Source organism: Acinonyx jubatus, chromosome F2 (genome assembly GCF_027475565.1).
Source record: "Acinonyx jubatus isolate Ajub_Pintada_27869175 chromosome F2, VMU_Ajub_asm_v1.0, whole genome shotgun sequence".
Classification (NCBI taxonomy): domain Eukaryota; kingdom Metazoa; phylum Chordata; class Mammalia; order Carnivora; family Felidae; genus Acinonyx; species Acinonyx jubatus.
The window spans coordinates 779,796-797,889 of NC_069394.1; the positions used below are offsets into that span (position 1 = coordinate 779,796).

The 18,094-nt window shown below is 59.1% G+C and overlaps 1 protein-coding gene across 1 annotated transcript; it reads right to left on the reverse strand.

Moving 5' to 3' along the window:
- Positions 1 to 12,549: 12,549 nt before the first annotated feature.
- On the reverse strand, positions 12,550 to 15,878 carry GRINA (glutamate ionotropic receptor NMDA type subunit associated protein 1). Its single transcript, XM_027063676.2, has 7 exons — positions 15,720 to 15,878; positions 14,387 to 14,744; positions 14,189 to 14,301; positions 13,920 to 14,120; positions 13,676 to 13,804; positions 13,370 to 13,513; positions 12,550 to 13,270 (listed from the first exon to the last, which is right to left on the reverse strand). Exons 2-7 carry the CDS (start codon positions 14,718 to 14,720, stop codon positions 13,121 to 13,123), a joined length of 1,071 nt encoding a protein of 356 aa, XP_026919477.1. The 5' UTR covers positions 14,721 to 14,744; positions 15,720 to 15,878; the 3' UTR covers positions 12,550 to 13,120.
- Between the last annotated feature and the right edge of the window lie 2,216 nt (positions 15,879 to 18,094).

Genomic DNA, 18,094 nt, shown 5'->3' on the forward strand with positions numbered 1-18,094 from the left:
GCGAGGTCAGGCTTGCACGTGGCGCCCGACACCTGGCCCCGATTACGGGCTTCGGAGGCTCGGGGTCCCCACGCCCCAGTGCTGCCGGAGGAAGGGGCCTGAGGCCCATGTCCCTCAGATGGGGGCCCTAGGGCCCCCACCTTCCCTTCAGCCTGTCTGGGTCCCTGAGCCTCAGTTTGGGGAATAGTGCGCTACACGTTTCCGGCCACAGGGGAGTGGGGGTGTCTCGTCCTCAGAGCGAACCCGACACAAACACGGAGGGTTTTGCCTCAGTGCTTATTGCAAACGTGCACTGTTTCCGTGCGACCCATACACGCGGCCGGTCCCGTTCGTTGGCGTGCATTTTGCCCACGAGAAACGTTAGGTGGAAGTGGAAAGCAAATGCTGCACCCAGCCGGGCAGACCAGGCCGCGTAGACGCGTGCCAGACACCCGCCGGGCCACGCCCGACCCCGCCTGTCGCAACTTCCCAGCTGGTTTCCCGATAACAGGCAGGCCCCGCCCCCGCGGCCCCACCGCGGGCGGGCCTTCCAGTAAACACCCCGGTCGGTCGTGGGGGTGTCTGTGTGTCCTCACCAGTCGGCACTCGTGCGCCGTCTTCCCTGGGCTTCTGCCCCCTGTCGCTGAGGGTGGGGACTGGGGGCGGCCAGTGACCGCGCCAGGCCACTGATTCGTCCCCTGTGGTCTGGCTCCGGCCACCCCCGCCCCCCACCCCGGCCGGGCTGTTTCTCTGTCGGTTCGCAGCGGCGACGCGTCCCAGCTGCGTGCACATGCGCTCGAAGCCCTAGGCACACGGTGTGGGCGAGACTGGAGGGGTGCCCGGCACTGAGGGCGAGGGTCCTGCAGGGGAATGGGGTGAGGGGGAAAGATGGGCAGGGTGGGCCGTGGGGCCTCGGAGGCGGTGTTGCCGCCGAGGGCGGGGGATGAGGAAGCAGAGCAAAGGTCCTGAGGCAGGAGGCAGCACCACACACGGAAGGACTGGGAGAGGACTGTGGGGCTGGACGGTGTGGGCAGGGACGAGGAGGCGCCATCAGCGAGGGAGGCTGCGGTGGGAGCACCGGGGTGTAGGCAGGGGGCAGGGCAGGGTGGTTTGGAGTCTGTGCCGCGCCAGGCGGGTGAGGGCCTGGGAAGTGCTCGAGGCAGCAGCTGCTGTTCGCCTGTGGGAGCCGGATGGAGGTGGAGGTGCTGTGGGGAGTGGGGCAAGCCGGCGGGCAGTGCTGAGGTCCACGAGGGGCCACTGGGAGGACGTCGGGCCACCGTGCCCTGGGACCGCCTCAGGACAGGGTGGGCAAGGCCTGTCAGAGGGGGCTAAGAAGGAGTGTGGGGCAGGCCTGCACCCCTGGGGGAGGAAAGACACACTGGAGCCTTGGGGCGGGGTGGGGGAGGGGGAAGAGGTGTGTGGATTTGAGCCCAGGGCCAGGAGGGGAGTGCCCCCAAGGTAGAGTCCTTGTGCAGGGCCTGTCGCCGCCATCTGGAGCTCGCGCTAAGGGGGAGCCTCAGTGGGCCTTGCTTTGGGAGCCTGCAGGCAGGAGGCGCCTGAGGAAGGTTGAAATCCTGGGGGGCGGTGCCTGCAGGGGTGAGAGGAGGTGGCCGGGGGGGGGGGGGGGGGGGGGGGGGGGGGAAGGGGGTGGGCGGGACCGGCAGGAGGGGCGGGGGCCTGAGGCTCCGTGCCCGGGACCTTCCAAGGGGAGCATTGGAGGGGCGGGTGGACAGAGGGCCAAGGGGAGACGGACAACAGGTAGAGAGATGCTGTTAGGGTACATCCAGGAGGAAGCCAGACACTGGCGGGAGCAAGCGTAGGTCCCCCCACAGTGCCCCAGGCCTCCTCCGGGCTGGTCCTCGGGCCGGCCGCCTTCTGCTGAGCGGCTCTTATGTGAAGAACTGGGGACACAAAATAAACGAGAACTTGTGCCCCGAGTTCGGTGTCTTCAGGGGACAAAGCGGCCAGCCTTGGCAGCGGGGCGCCCAGGAGGGCAGGTGTGACGCCTGAGGAGGGGGCTGGGCGCCCAGGGAGGGCGTGACTCCCGCTGGCCCAGTAGGACCTTGGCTGCAGGAGCCACAGCCGAGATTAGTGCAGGCAACGGTAGCCTTTGGGGGGCCTTTAAGCCGGGAGTGAGGTCCTCGCCTGTGTGTCTGGTTCAAGACTGGAAGTGGGGAGGCCGATGCTCCAGAGGCTCTTCTTGCAGGGTTCAGGCGGGAGGCCGCGTGGGCTTCAAGCAGGACCGAAGCACCGTGAGTGGAACGGGGGTGGGGTGGGTGGGGGCACAGAAAGAAAACCGCCCTGTGCGTCGTACAAGGTGAAAGAGGCAGATCCCGGAAGACGGGCATCGGTGAGTGAATCACCTCTGGCGGGGCTACTTCATTTTCTCGGTGTCCCAGACCCTCCGGGGGCTGTCCCTGTCCCACCGTCCCCTCCACACTGGGCTCCGGGAACGCGGCCGGCTCTCTAACGCACAAGGCAGTTCCACAAGGGCTAGATCCGTTGAGTGCCAGTCGGGCGCCGCATCTCGCGCGAGGCATCGGGGTAGCCGTGGTCGTGCCGCGGCCACTAGAGAGTCACGTGAAGTCGGACGCACCTGCCGGCGGACAGGCCACCGCCACACGGGGGGCAAGGGTTCTGCTGGAGGAGCGGAGGCAAAGGGCGTGGAGCCCCGGATGGTGGGGGTCAGGGGAGCGCTCCAGGGGGACGGGTTCTCACATCTGATCCACCCGGGTTGAAGGAAGACGAGGTGGGGACGACGTGTGCGGCTGACGTGTGCACGGTGGGGGCGAGTGGGAGGCGAGGGCGGTGGCCGCGCAGGCATGTCACGTGGGGCCTGAGGTCACATCAGGATGTGACTTCATCCTGAGCGCTGAGGGCTGTGGTTCTCACCAGGGGCTCTGCATTCGGAAGCGTGGGCGGGGGCGGGGGGGTGGTTTTCCTGCCGTCACAGGGACTTGGGGTATCAGTGCCCTCCTGTGCTGCGCTGGGCACTCTGCCCAGATGACGGGGTGTCCCCTTATGGTTAATTTTCTAATTGCGCTGCCTTGTGGTCAGAGGACAAGGTCAGGGGAACCGGTATTCTGTGCACGCGCCACGATTTACACGCCCGTAATCTCGTCGGCAGACGTCTAGCCGCTTACGGGGTTCTGCTAGTGTAAACGGTGACACGGCAAACGTTCCCACGTGTCTGCAGACGAACATGTGCAAACGTTTATCCTGGGCACACGTGCAGATTTCCGGGTGGCAGAAATGCAAGTTTTCCACCTGACAAGATAATGCCAAACTCGCTTACTAACTGACTTGCTCGCCAACGCACAAAGTGATTCCTGGTGCTGCGTGACTTCTCCGACACCTGATATGTCGGGCTTGTGCATTTTTTCTGGTCGAGTGGACATTAACTGGCATCCCGTCGCGGTCGCGGCCTCAGTCGTGCAGGTGTTCGTTGAGCGCATACGCTGTGCCCGCCATTACTTGCCTTCCCCTGATGATTTATGCAGTTGGACCTGCCACTGTGCGTGTTGTGGCCATTTGTGGTCGCTCTTCTGTGAAACAGCCGTTGCGGTGTCCCCCAAGGGGCCTCAGTCTGCGGGATACCCAGCCCCGGCCACAAGGTAGCCAGGGGTCTCCCTTGGCATCCGTCTGCTCACAGGGCAGGAAATGGAGCTCGGCCAGCACCGCAGCTGCGTCTTCCTTTTCTGACGGAGTCACGGAGCCGACAAGGCCACCTCCGTGGACCCACAGGTGCCAACTCATACTCAAGATGGTGAGGTCCACGTTGGGCAGGGCGAGAGCTGCCCTGGCCTCCAAAGCTTGCGCCTCACGGCAGTCGTCGGGCCTTGGGCCCTTCCACGGACGGAGCTTCTGGGGTCCTGATTCGAGAGCCACTGTCCCCCAGGGGGCTCAGAGTACGGCTTCCTCGGGCATTGCTGCTTCCTCTCCACTTGCTCCCTGTCCACGGGCCGCTTACCAGTAGGGCAAAGCGTTACCATAAGCAGTGCTGCGAGTCAAACCAACATTCTACCTCTACCTGATTACCGGGGGTGCACAGGGAGTTCACCGAAGGTCACACTGTCAAGCAGAAGAGGAAAGGGTTTTGTTAATCTTTTGCCCACATTCACATTTTATTTTTTATTTTTTTCACGTTCATGTTTTAATTTGAGAGACAGAGGGAGAGAACAGGCGGGTGAGGGGCAGAGGGAGAGAGAGAGAATCTTAAGGGGGGGATCGATCCCGTGACCCTGGGACCGTGACTTGAGCCAAGACCGTGCGTTGGACGCTCAACCGACTTAAGCCACCCAGGAGCCCCCACGTTCCTATTTGAAAAATCACCTTTATTGAGGTATAATTCTTATGCAATAACATGTACCCATTTTAAGCAAACAATCTGATGAGTTTTGACAAGTGTATGTACCAAGTGACCCCCACTACAACGAGGGATAAAACATTTCTGTGACGCCAACAGTTCCCTTGTGCGCCCTTCCCTGGCAAGTCCCGCCTCCAACCCCTGGGCCTAACAGCCTTTTTTCTTTTTTTCTTTTTTTTAAATGTTTATTTATTTTTGAGAGAGAGAGAGAGAGACAGACAGAACATGAACGGGGCAGGGTCAGAGAGAGAGGGAGACACAGAATCTGAAACGGGCTCCAGGCTCTGAGCTGTCAGCACAGAGCCTGACGCGGGGCTCGAACTCACGGACCGTGAGATCATGACCTGAACCGAAGTCGGACGCTTAACCGACTGAGCCACCCAGGCGCCCCCCTAACAGTCTTTTAATCAGACAGTGCGTATTCTTTTGCGTCTGGCGTCTCTTGCTCAGAGTTCTGATCTTGAGATCCACTCACGGGGCTGTGTTAGTATTACTGGCTCACTGCTCTTTATGGCTCGGTGGCATTTCATCACATGACTGTGTCACAATTTATCCACTCACCTTTGATGGACATTTCAGTCATTTCCATTTTTGGCTCTCATGGATGAAGCCCACTGTGAACATTTGTGTATACATCTTTGGGTAAAAATCTAGGAGCGACGTGGCTAGATCGTATGGCAAATAGCTGTTTAGCGTGGTAAGAAACTGCCAAATTGTTTTCCAAAGTGGTCGTACCTTCCACGTTTCTGCCACCAGCACATGACAGCCCTGGTTGTTCCGCGTTGCCGATGTTTGTTATTGTAAATCTTTCTGTTTTCGCTGTACTGGTCGGTGTGGACCGGTATCTCGTTGTGGCTTAACTTGCATTTCCTTGATGCCTAACGATGTTGAAAATATTTGCGTGTGTTTGTTGGCCCTTTGTGTATCTTCTTTTATGAGGTTCCTAAAGTCTTTTGACCATTTTTGAAAATTAGGTTGCATGCCTTGTGATTCTGAAATTGCAGAAGCACCTATGTGGTCCAGATATAAACCTTTGTCAAACACGTGCATTGCACATATTTTCTCCAAGTTGTGGCTTGTCTTTTCATTTCCTCAGCAGTGTCTTTTACAAATTTTTTTTAACATTTATTCGTTTTTGAGAGACACAGAGAGACAGAGCGTGAGCAGGGGAGGGGCAGAGAGAGAGGGAGACACAGAATCCGAAGCAGGATCCAGGCTCTGAGCTGTCGGCACAGAGCCTGATGCGGGGCTCGAACCCACGAACCGTGAGATCATGACCTGAGCCGAAGTCGGACGTTAATCTGACTGAGCCGCCCAGTGCCCCTCCTCAGCAGTGTCTTTTAGAGACTAAAAGCTTTTAGCGAAGATTTTTTTAGTGGTTCATGCTTTTTGCGTCTTATCTAAGAAAGTTGCTTATTCTAGGGTCGTGAAGAGATTCACCTGTGTTTTCATCTAGAAGGGTTTTTTTAATATATAAATTTAGCTTTTATATTTGGGTCTATGAGCGATTTCAAGTTAAGTTTTGTGTGTGATGTAAGGTAAGGATCGAGATTCTTTCCTAGTGGTATCTGCTGGTTCCATCAGATGGAACCATTTGTTTAAAAAAATACGTGTACGTCTCTTTCTGGATCCTCTATTCTGTTCCACTCACCTGTGTCCTCCTTATAATTATTGTCACTTCACAGTAAGTCACGAAACCAGGTGGAATAGCTTCTCCAACTTTGTTCTTTTTTCAAAACTGTTTTGACTTTTCTGCATCTTTTGCATTTCCATTTAAATCTTAAGATGTTTGTCAATTTCTACAATAAAACCCCTGGGATTTTGATTTTGATTTTGATTGTGTTGGATTTCTCTATCAATCTGTAGAGAATTGACCTCTTGACACCCTAAGTCTTCTGATCTATGAATGTAAATTTCTCTGTTTAGGTCTTTAAAAATACCTCTCAGCAATGTTTGTCATTTTCAGTGGACTTGGATTGCACATATCTTTTTAAATGTATTACTGTGTAGAAAAGGCCTGAGACCACGCCCCTGAGAAAGGTCTTTCTGCAAGGCTGGCCCTTGCTTCTCATCTAGCAGCTTGATTTCAGGAGGATTCCCACAATTCCCAGAACCGATAGGCTGAAGGAACTGTGCCTAAGCTGTACATTCAAACGACATGGCTTCTGCCGAGCGTCTGGTTTCCTTCTTAGAGTCTGGGGGTTGCTGCAGAACACGGGCAGAGGGTGCCTATGTGATCAGCCCCTATAAAAACCTTGGGCGCTGAGTCTGCAGTGAGCATCCTTGATCGACAACATTTCACACACGTGATCACAGCTCCTTGGTCAACGAATTAGGTTCATCTTTTGTGACTCCGCAGGGAGGAGACCCTTGAACGCTTGCACTTGACTTCCTTCAGATTTTGCCACATGAGTTCTTTTCCTTGCTGATTTTGCTTTGTAGTACTTCTCTTTAATAAATCCTAATGGTGAGTGGAGTAGATGCTAAGTCCTGTGAGTCCTAGCGAATCATCAAACCTGAGAGTGATCTTAGGGAGCCTCTGCCATAGTCCCTAAGCACTTGATGGGTTTTTTAAATGTATGTATAGTTAACACATACGTATATAGAGTTTTAAAATTTCACGTTCATAGCAGTGAACAATTACATAACGTTTTGAGCAATATGAGAATTTATTTATACGACACACCTTTACTATCTTACGGTTCCGTAGACGAGAAGTCTGATAAGTCTCGATGGGTTAAAAACCAGGTGTAGGTAGCACCGTGTTTGTTTTCAGAGGATCTTGGGAGAATTTGTCTCCTTGCTCTTTGCTGGTTCTGGAGGCCACATGCCTTCCTTGACTTGTGGTCCTAATACGTATATGACTTTTAAGTAATTAATTTAGAGAGGCAGAGACAGAGGGAGAGAGAGAATCCCAAGCAGGCTCCACACCGTCAGCACAGAGCCCACGAACCGCGAGATCACGACCTCAGCCAAAATCAAGACTCAGACGCTTCACCGACTGAGCCCCCCAGGAGCCCCGCGTGACTCTTTTATTGTTGACCTTGTGTACTATGATCTCGTCAAACTCATTTGTTTGTTCTAGTCGTCTTTTTGGTAGATTTCAGAGGATTTCCTGTTTACGTGGTCGTGCTGCAATAAATAAACGTGCCCTTTTTTCTTGCCTTATCATACTTGCTAGAGCCTTCAGTATGATATTTTTGTTTTTGTTTTTGAGAAAAGTCACCTGACATCTTTATTGTTTTGGGTAGGGGTGCCAGGAACTCTTTACCATCACAGGCCTCTGGCTGCACAGAGTGGAGACGGCCCTGGGGTGGCGGTGGCCCTGGGGTGGCGGTGGCCCTGGGGTGGCGGTGCTCCTAAGGTGGCGTCCACCACAAATCAGAGTGACACTCGTAGATTGTGTGCCAGCCGCTGCTGAGGTGGCCGGGATTCTTGTGACGGTGGGCTGCACGCGAGAGGTGGCCGGCCCCGCTGGCTAGATCTCTGCCTCCCGAGCACCAGGACACCTTGGCCATCGGCCCTGGCCCCACGCTCACAGTCCTGTAGCACAAGGGGTTTCAGCCTTCAGATTCTGGGGTTCGGCCCTGAGCGTCTGCCTGTGTCTCCCAGTCAGGAAGCTGGGGCAGTCCCGCTGTCACTTGTGGCAGATGGGCAGACACAGTGACAGCTCCTCTCAGGCAGGGGCCAGAGAAGGAGAAGGCCCCTGTGCCCAAGTTTCCCCTTTTCATAAGGGCGGCAAACACACTGGATTAGGGGCCCACCTTACTCCGGTGTGACCTTGTCCTAACTCATTACACCTGCTGTGACGGGATTTCCAGACAAGAACACACAGCGAGCGCTCGGGCTTAGACTTCAACGTGTGAGTTTTGGAAAGACGCGTTTCAGCGCATGATCGTGGGCTCATAACAGAACCTGGGGAACTTTACGAGGTCAGCATAACGCTTTTGTGTCAGTTTTGGTAGATTGCAGGTTGATGTATCACTGGTTTTGGAAGTTTTTCAGGCATTATCTCTTCAGACGTCCCTTTTCCGCTCTCTCTTTTCCTTCCAGAACCGCGCCTACCTTGCAGCCTCCTGCCCCATAGCAGAAGCACATGTCTACATTTTCTCTGTCCGTCCCTTCTCTCTCTTTGGGAGTTGGGATGTCTTCTATTGACCTCTGGGCTCAGTAATCCTTTCTTCTGACTTGTCTAATCTGGTCTTAAATGCAGCTACTGAATTTTTAGTTTCACCTAATTGTAGTCCTCCATTCAGTTTGATTCTTTACATAGATTCCAACTCTCTCGGGGAATTCTCCATATTCTCGTCCATGTTTCTCTACTGCCCCCTCCAATTTTTTCTTAACGTATTAATCGTATTTATTTTAAAGCTCCCCTTTTTTTGCTACCTCCAATCTTTGAGTCACCCCCAGGTCTATTTCTGTATCTTATTTTTCCTCTTGGAAAAATAGTCATGTGGTCTTTTGAAATGCCTAGTAATTTTTAATTAAATGACAGCCTTTGTGTGTTAAAAACAACAACAACAACAAAAAAAAACCCTGTAGAGGCTCCGGATGATGTCATCTCCTTACCAGGCAGACAGAATGGAGCTGATTACTTTCAACCACTAGGGACAGAGCTGAATCCAGCCTGGGTGTGGTTCTGGTTAAGGGTCTGTGCTTTAGTCCCCCAGCTGGAACCCTCCAGGCTTTCGGTCAAAAGCCTGGGGTCTCACCAAGCCTCTTTCCCTCGTGGGTCCTGGATGCTAAGTCTTATTTTTTTTAGCACGACCTCTCCAAGTCCCGTGGCTGTAACTCTTCCCTCACAGCTGAGGTGGTCTCTCCTCACATTTGTTTCTTACACTGCTGTTCAGCGATGTGTACTTAAAACTATAAAAGTATTTTATCCAGTAGTCCTGTGTGTTAAGAGTGGGAGTTGAGACCCCAGATCTGGACTGGAAGTCCCTTGAAGGCATGTAAGGGGGCTCATCACCGTCTGCAGTGCTAAAGACGGGTGGGGTTGTGGCCTCGACTCGGGAGAAGGGTGGAGATAGGAGAAATGCCACAGGGTCGTGACAGCAATGGGGGTGGAGAGGATTTTTAAAAAAATTTTTTTAATGTTTATTTATGAGAGAGAGAGAGAGACAAAATCCGAAGCAGGCTCCAGGCTCCGAGGTGCCAGCACAGAGCCCGAGGCAGGGCTCGAACCCACGAACCACGAGATCATGACCTGAGCCAAAGTCGGACACGTAACCGACTGAGCCACCCAGACGCCCCAGGGTGGAGAGGATTTTGAACCCATGCTAGCGTCCTCCCCGGACCGGGAGCTGGCCGGGCCACAGGGACGCAGGCCAGGGCGGGATGAAGGAGCACAGAGGGCACAGACTGGAAGGAGGCATTGCCACACGAGAACCTAAGGGCGTGGAGGTTGCCATTTCGGAGGATGTGGATGGTGTCACAAAGTGGGTCGGAGGGGTGAAGACCCCTGGGGGAAGAGGCGCCTTCAGTGCTGAAGACGGGAGCTGAGAAGTTGTAGGGAGAGGGATCTGCATTTTGGACACGCTAGAAGGTCTCCAGGGCCCCACACGCCCGAGACCGAGCGAAAACAGTCAAGAGACAGAATGTTCTGCAGGCGGAAGAGGCCAAGCTTCTCGGGCCGGGCCTCCCCTCAGTGCCTCCTCTGCCCCCGCCCTGCGCCTTCCCCGCGGGCCCGCGCTCATCGTCCTGCCTCCACTCAAACCACTGCCGGCCCCTTCACTGGAGGAAGTGCTTCCTCGCTGCCCACAGGGTAGACTCCAGACTCCGGAGCCTTCTTTCCTCGGTTGTCCGCACCTGGCCCTGACCACCCATGACTCTGCACGCTCCCCCCTTTCTTCCATGTGGTCGTGCCAGATGTGCCTCAGTGTGTTCTCGCAGGCTTTCAGTTTTGCCATCCGCCCTCCTGAAAAGCCTTCCCACTGACGCTGAAGCTGAGCCAAAGTCCTGAAAGCCAAGTCTGTCTCTGTCCCTGGTCCTGGGGCAGCCAGCGCCATGTAAAGTTCATGCATTCATCCTACGGCTGATGCCTGTGCTGTGCCTGGGCCTGCACCGGGTGCTGGCCCCGGGCGTTAGAGAGCTGGGGTCCTATGCCGGCCTCTCCGCGAGGCTCTGCACGGCCACTGGCCGTGTTGCTCGGCGAGGAGCGTGATGGAGGTGCGCACTGTGTCTGTTCATCTCTGGAACGAGAATGGATTTAACGCTGACCTGCGTAAATAGACATTTCGGTTGGAGAATAAATTAGCCTTCTTTGGCCTTAGTATAGTTGGCCATGACCGTGCCCTTGGGTGGAAGCTCACTGGACACGGCTGCACGTGCACAGGCCCAGCTTATGGCTCAGTGCAGCGAGGGGACCTCAGACCCCAGGGAGCCGCGGGGTCACAGGAGTGGTGCTAGAAAGGACCTATGAGGGGGGTTGGCCCTTCTGGGTGACGTGGGGAGGGCGTAAGGAAGCAGGGACTTGCTGCTGGCCCTCGTCCGGCCCCTGCCCCGCACCTCCAAACCCTGGCCGTCCCGGGGGAGCCGGGCGTGTGCTCCTCCAGCTCCTTGAGAAAACACTGTCCCTGCATGTTACGCTTGGCCATTATTCCAGACTTTCGTTCACCTCAACCGGTATTCTCCTTCACCATGTGAGCACCCCGTGTTTCTTCCTCGGCACGAATCCCTGATGGGTCTGTGAGCGAGCACTGAGCGGGTTCCTGCATGCTTAGAGCCCCGGGTAGGGCGGGGCACCTGCTCAAGGAGCCCGCAGCCGAGGGGAGGCGACAGAGGGGAGCCGTGCTGCCTGCCTGGCAGAGTGACAGAGGAGCACGGTGTCACATGAAGCCACCGTGGACTCCAGGAGGGGCCCCGTGGTGCACAGCCTTGCCCCGGGGAAGCGGGGCCTGCCTGGGGCTTAGGCCGTGCAAGGTCAGGCCTGGGGGTTGAGCGGCGAGGGGATGGGGAGGCCAGCTGGGCAGCCAGCGGGCAGATGGCAGGGCCTGTGTGCTGGGCAAGGAGGGTGCACTTCATCCCACTGGTGACCATCAGAGGGTTTCAAGCAGGCAGGTGGTACGATCGGGGTTTTGGAAATACACCTGGCCGGCAGACGGCTGGTGGATGTGAGCCCACAGGTAAGCATGGGGAGGCCTTCCCTGGCAGGGGAAGGTGGGTAGGGAGAGGACAGAGGGCAGCTGTGGCTCTGGCCTGGGTGGCTGGGGTGGAGACCATTGGCAACGACGACACAGCAGCAGGTTGGCGGGGAGAATGTACTCGGTTCAGGCCCCAGTCGAGGTGCTTGTAGACAACTTGTGGTGCGGGGGTCCCTTCACAGACGCTGGGCTGCTGGGCCAGTTAAAGGATTGGGTTAATGGGCGGGGGGGGGGGGGGGGCTGGCGGGCGGAGGGGCCCCAGGAGAGGGTTCTCAAGCCAGGCTGGATGGGAGGGCCCTGCAGGGGGAAGGCCGTGGTGATCTCAGGGCAGGGGGCTCCTCTGAGGGAGCCGGGCCCTGGGCCATGCAGGAGCCCCTCTTTCGGGGCGTGAGGACAGGGACAGCTGGCTGGCCTCTGGATGCGCATCCTGGCGCTAGGGTGGGCGAGGGCCCGGAAGTGAGGGAGCAAGAGTGGGGGTGGGGTACCCAGAACAAGCTGGGACTGAGGCGAGGCCAGAAGAAGGTGCAAGAGGCAGGCCGAGGGACCCCACTGGCCAAGCCCCTAGTCTTTGTCCAGCTTTCCGCCAGGGGCTCCGGGCCGCAGGTGTGTCATGGGGACGGCATGGGGAGGTGCACGGCCTCTGACTGAGGCAGGCCCGGGCACTGGTGGGCACGCTGGGGCCTGGCAGAGCCGGACTGTGAGGGGCACCATGGACCTGCTCTGTCAGTGGCCTGTGCTGCTCCCGGGCCCAGGGCTGGATGGTGAGGGTCTCGCAAGCCCTTCGTCTGTCGTGCAGTTCCCAGGAGTGCAGGGCAAAGTCACCATCCCCTGGCCCCATGCTTAACCTCAAGAGGCCTTCAGTTTCCCGTGCGAGTCTTAGGCCTAGACCTTATGATGCGGCTGGGGAGGTGGTGGGTGGGGTGCAGGTGGAGAAGGGTTGGCTGCTGTTCTGTCCTTGACCTCCCCTCCCAGCAGGCCAACCTGCTCCTCCCTCTACCTGGTGATGCTGAGAGCTTCTGCCACCCACAGAAGCGGCCGTGCCAGTGACGGGAAGGCAGAGAGCAGAAGGTCCCGTTTATTGGAATTTTAAAGACAGCAAGAGGAGAGGAAGGCGCCCTCCTCCCCTGAAATACTCTCAATCTCTCTGCCCTCAGGGCTCAGCACAGGGACAAGATCCTCAGCCCTCAGGCCCCCAGAGGGCAGCGCTCCGGGGCGGGGGAGGGGAGGGGAGGGAGAGGGTTCTCTATGCCAGGCATGGGAGGGGGCTGGAACCGGAGGGGAGACGTGCACCCGCACCTCCTGGCTTCACCCCTCTCCCCTGGGACCTGGTGTCGCCCCCAGACCCTGGGGTGGGCTGGCAGACAGGGCTCATGCAACAGTGAGTGGGCAGGAGGAGGCATGGAGACCTGGCCCCGCTGCCCTGTGGCGGGCCGGAGGGCTAGAAGGGGCCATGCTGGCCACGGCGGGTCCAGACAAAAGTATCTGCAGTATACACACAGGAGGGTCGGAGGGGGGGCCCCTCACTCCCAGGCGGTGCCCAGAGAGAGAGAGAGGGGAGGTATGATGGCACTGCCACACCAGGGGCAGGGTCCAGGCCATCCAGGCCACCTGAGTGGGGCCCGGGCGCGGGCTACTCCTTGGCGCGGCCGATGATGGTGAGGATGTACAGGAAGATGTTGATGATGTCCGTGTACAGGTTCAGCGCGGCAAACACATACTCCTCCGGGCTCAGGGACAGCTGCTTGTTCCCCAGCAGCAGCTGGGTGTCCACTGCCAGGAACTGCAGGCGACGGCAACGGGTGCTGTTGAGGGACAAGCCTGCACGCTGCGCACCCCCCCCAGCCCCCCCTCCCGGGGGCCGCCCACCGCCTCCACTCACGCAGGTGAAGAGCAGGGCGCCCAGCGAGGCGTACACGATCTCCAGGATGCGGTTCCGGATGAAAATGCAGAGGATGGCAAAGATGACCAGCACCACCATGCTCACCAGGAGCACGCCCATGCACGAGGTGAAGTCGTAGCGGGTCTGCGGGCAGGGGGGAGGGGGGCCTCTGGGTGCACGCCCATGCGCGAGGTGAAGTCCTAGCGGGTCTGCGGGCCGGGGTGGGGTGGGGGGCGAGGCTCTGGGTGCCGGGGCCCCTGGGAGGCCTCTGGGCCCTCCGCAGCCCTGCCTTCGGGGGCCCCTCACCTGCATGGAGAAGATGACCACCGTGAAGCAGACGGTTGTCGTAATGCCCACGGCCATGATGACCGCCTCAGTGTTGTAGAAGCTGGCGATCATCCCCACCATGTAGGACAGGCTGACGGTCAGGATGGACTGTGGGGAGAGGGAGCCTTGGGTTGGGGAGCCGCTTCCAACCCCCCACCCCCATCCTCCTGTGGCGGGAGCCCCCACCCCCCCAGAACGTGGGGCGGGGCAGGGGCGGGGTTACCAGTGCAACCAGGTTCCAGGGGTGCTTCCGCCGGAAGTCTCCGCAGCAGCTGAGGACGATGAGGGAGACGAAGAAGACTGCATAGGACACATAGTACGTCCACACGTTCTCCCGGACGAAGCCCTTCACCTCCCCGACAAAGGTGAACACGGCCACAGTGGACAGCGTCACGGACAGCTGCAGGGTCAGCACCAGGAACACCTGGGGAGGGAGCCAGCTCAGAGCCCCGCCCAGCGCGGCCCCGGCCCTCCCCGGCCTCTTCTGCCCACCTTCCGGATGAAGGCCTGGCGGATGCTCTTGTCATCCCAGTTGGTGGCAGGAAAGTCCTGGTTGTCGTAGTAGGACGGGGGACCCTCTTCATGATAGTTTCCACGCTGAGGTGCTGAGGACCAGGATGGGCTGGGTCAGTGCCACTGGAGGGCACCTAGAGCCCCTGCCTCCCCCCCTGCTTCCGCCCCACTACTCACAGCCAGGGTCCTGTGCCGGGAAGGCCTGTGGTTGTCCGTAGGGGTTGGGGGGAAAGGGGCTCTGCGGATATGGCCCCTGCGGGTAGCCCCCTTGAGGGTAGGGGCCCTGAGGGTAGCCTCCTTGGGGGTAGGGGCCCTGAGGGTAGCCCCCTTGAGGGTAGGGGCTGGGGCCCTGGGGATACCCTGGCTGGCCATATGGGGAAGGCTGGAAAGGGGGCTGTGGGTAAGGGGCCCCCGGGTAGGGAGGCATGGAGGGCTGGGGCCCCCCAGGATATCCAGGATTGGGGGGAGGATAGCTGTCCCCAGACACCAAGAAACTCTTTTCATGGGGCATGGCCTCAGGTTCTGTGGTCTCCCCCTAGAGGAGAGAGAGAGAAGTCAGCCCTGCGGTGACAAGTCCCCGGAACCAGCCACCGCCGCCCCGCCCCACCTGCTGCAGGGAACCAGGACACAAAGGGGGGCACTCATGACTTTTGCCCCCAGGGCCACTGGCAGCCCAGCCTGAGCAGAAGGATCTGGAGAGCCAGTGGGGACTGGGCAGCTGGGCGCGGGGCCTCACAAGGGGCCGCTCTGAGACGACCCCAAAAGTGGAGGAGGGGACAGATAAGATGATGACTTCGTCGGCTTCGGGATTTTTAGCTTCGGTTGTTTCTTAGAAGCAACTGGAGGAGGTTTATCACCGCTGCTCGCGTCTCCCGGGTCAGAGCTCAGCCCGGGTCGGGGCTGGGGGCGCGGTCAGGGACGTGTGGGGGTGTGCCCGGACCCTCCCCTTCGCAACCCGCCCCTTAAGCAGCTTTAAGGGGCCAGAGCCGACGGCTATTTCTATCCCAGGAAATCCCCAGACCATCTGTGAGCAGCGAGAGCCCTGACCCTTGTCCAAAGGCAGGCCCGACCGTCCCTCGCTCCCCAGGTGGGGGCAGCAGGCCCGGATCCGCTTGCCGGGGTGCCTGCCAGGAGGGTACGCCAGGAACAGCGGGGTGCGGGGGTGTGTGGGGGATGGAAGCGACCAGAGGGCGTGCGGGGGAACAAAGCAGGCGAGACGGCGAGGCGGGTGGGGGCGGCGGCCTCGGAGCCCGCACCCAGAGCGGGTGGGCCCGGCGGCCCGGTCGGGGGTGGGGGTGCGCTCGGGACGCGGGGTCCCGTCGCTGCCGCCCCCGCCCCCTGCCGCCCGCCGCCGCCGCCGCCGCGCCCGGCCCGAGCGGGCCGTGCGCCCCGGCGGGACCTACCGACTGACCCTCGGCGGCGCCGCTCGGCTGCGCAGGGCCCGCGCGGGGGCGGCCGGCCCGGCGGCCGAGAGGGTAGCCACGCTGCCGCGCTCGGGCCAGGGACTCACCACTCGCGGGGCGCCTCCGGAACGGTGCGCACGGTGTCCGGTGCGCGACCGCGCGGTCGATGGCGGCTGCGCCCGCACCCACACCAGCACCCGCTCGGCGGCCGGCTCGGCTGGGCCTGCGCCTGCGACTCGGGAGACGCTGCGGGGCCTTGTGACGGGGCGGGGCCGGGGGTGGGGCCGAGGGTGCGGGGCGGAGCCTGCGGCCCGGAGACGCTGCTGCGGGGCCTTGTGACGGGGCGGGGCCTGCGGCTTGGAAGATCGCCGGGCTTTGTGACGGGGCGGGGCCGGGCGCGCGGGGCGGGGCCTGCGGCTCGGGAGGTGCTTCGGGGCCTCGCGACAGGGCGGGGCCTGAGGCCGGGGCGGGGCCTGGGGGCGGTGGAGCCGGGCTGCGGGCGGTGCTCTGCAGGGAGGGCCGGGCTTTTCCCGGTTGGATCCTACCCACTGTGGCCGCCTTACTGGCTCCTTTCCGGGTCCCAGGCCTGCGCCCTGCGTCCCGCCTAAGGGTAAGGCTTGGGCCGTGAGGGCTGAGACCCTACAGACAAAGGCCTGGTCTGGCCGATTCGGCTCAGGGAGTTGGGAAATGTCTTCCTAAATCTGGCATACGCAGAGTCTGCCAAGGACTCTCTATGCCTCCTTGGTCTTAAAACATCGCTTTCTCTTTTCCCTTGCCCTTTCGTCCGAGTCTATCCCAAACCCAGAGGCCTGATGGCTTAACTGCTCCATCCTCTCTAGCAACCATTGAGTACTATTTCCAGTGGGGTCCTGGGCCTTTTATCCTTCCTGTCTTCATCGCGTCTTTAGGTTGTAAAGGTGGCATTCTTAGCCCTGCTTCATTGCCAGGACTGGAGGCCAAGTCAGCGTCTTCCCTTAGCTTCAGCGGTCCTCTTGACGATGTGCTGACTGTCACAGCCATGGACGATTTCTGCAGCAGTGCCTGGGGACCTTCCTGTGCCACGGTTGGCCTCTCCCAGACCCGCAATGGCCCGGAAGATGTTCTCTCCTGTACGCATGGTGTGCTGGTTCAAAGTTTGAGATCGGGGAAGCCCCGATCTCAAACTTTTGCACGTGCTAATGTCACAAACACACCCATCACAGTTGATTCCAAGCTACCACCGGTTTAACAGCTTGTTCACAAGAATTCCTGAAAGCATAATGATCTGAGCTACCCCAGTACATTGCTGCCAGTGGCAGACCCTCTACGTCAGGGACTCGTGTATTAGGTAGGTTACATGGTACGTTAGGAGGTGATGAGTTCTACGAGAAGAGAAAATATAGAGCGGGCAGGGATAGATTCAGGTTCTGTAGAACCAGAAGCTCATACAATTTGAGGGGCCCAATCTGAGAAAAAGAATTAAAAAATGACCCATATGAAGTTGAAGTCAGGGCCTTGGATGGGGCCTACGCAAGTCAGAGGTCCTTAGAGACTTGAGGTTCAGGTTAAATCTAACAATAAGGGTGGGGTAGGGGAGTCATGGGGGTGGGGGTCGGGTGGGAGCTGGGTGACTCTGTGGGAGAGGCCCATCCAGGCAGAGGGTAGGGCCCGTGCATGGGTGCTGAGGTAGGAGTGATCTGCTGCCTTGGAAGAAGAGGATGGGGGATGGGGACAGAGAGGGCACTGGGGCCTGGTCAGGCAGAGCCTGGACTTTGGCTTTTGCTGCGAGTGACTCAAGCTGTGGCGGCTGTTGTGCCGCTTTATGAGGCTCACCCTGCCCTCTCTGTCGGGGATGGATAGTGGGGTGTGCAGGAGTGGCAGAGGGAGATTAAGAGGTTAGGGCAGGGATCTGGGGAAGCGACGATGGAGGCACAGGCCAGGGACGCTCGGTGTGCAACTTGAGGTGCAGGCTGGGCCGGTCCTCAGCCCCCTGGGGGAGTAGCAGGTGCTGAGGGGTAGACGGGAGGTAGGAGATGGAGAGCAGTCATGGGAACAACTCTGAGAGGCTGAAAGCAGATGGGCCGGGGGTGGGGGTGGGGGCAAGAGTGGGTGTGGATCTAAGGGTGCAGCCTGGACGAGGCCCAGCACTGCCTTGGGCCCTGTCTGTCCCTCCATTTCCCCTGCAGCCAGCCGTGTCAGCAAAGCGCCTGCCCCTTCTAGGTTAGCCATGATGACAATGAGGGCAGTGATGGAGTCGGATGGGAGGACCGGCAGGTGCACAGACGGGAGAGCCACAGGAAGGCGAGCAGAGGACGCAGAGCGTGGCTGTGCTGGGAGGGGCAGAGGACTTACGGGCCGAGGACAGGAGCCGCTCGCCTTCACTCCTGAGGCGTGAGGCCTAGTCACCTGCTAGGTGTGAGGGCTGAGCAGTGGGGTCTGCGAAGATTTCTGGAGAGAGGTGCCAGCCAGCCTCAGCCAGGAGCAGGCCTGGCCACCCAAGGGG

Coding starts and splice junctions, on each gene's coding strand:
- GRINA (XM_027063676.2), bottom strand. CDS start 14,720: ATGCCCCATGAAAAGAGTTTCTTGGTGTCTGGGGACAGCTATCCTCCC. Junction 13,805..13,919: donor CCTGGAACCTGGTTGCACTG/GTAACCCCGCCC, acceptor CTCTCCCCACAG/TCCATCCTGACCGTCAGCCT. Junction 13,271..13,369: donor GCGCCCTGCTCTTCACCTGC/GTGAGTGGAGGC, acceptor CGTCGCCTGCAG/TTCCTGGCAGTGGACACCCA.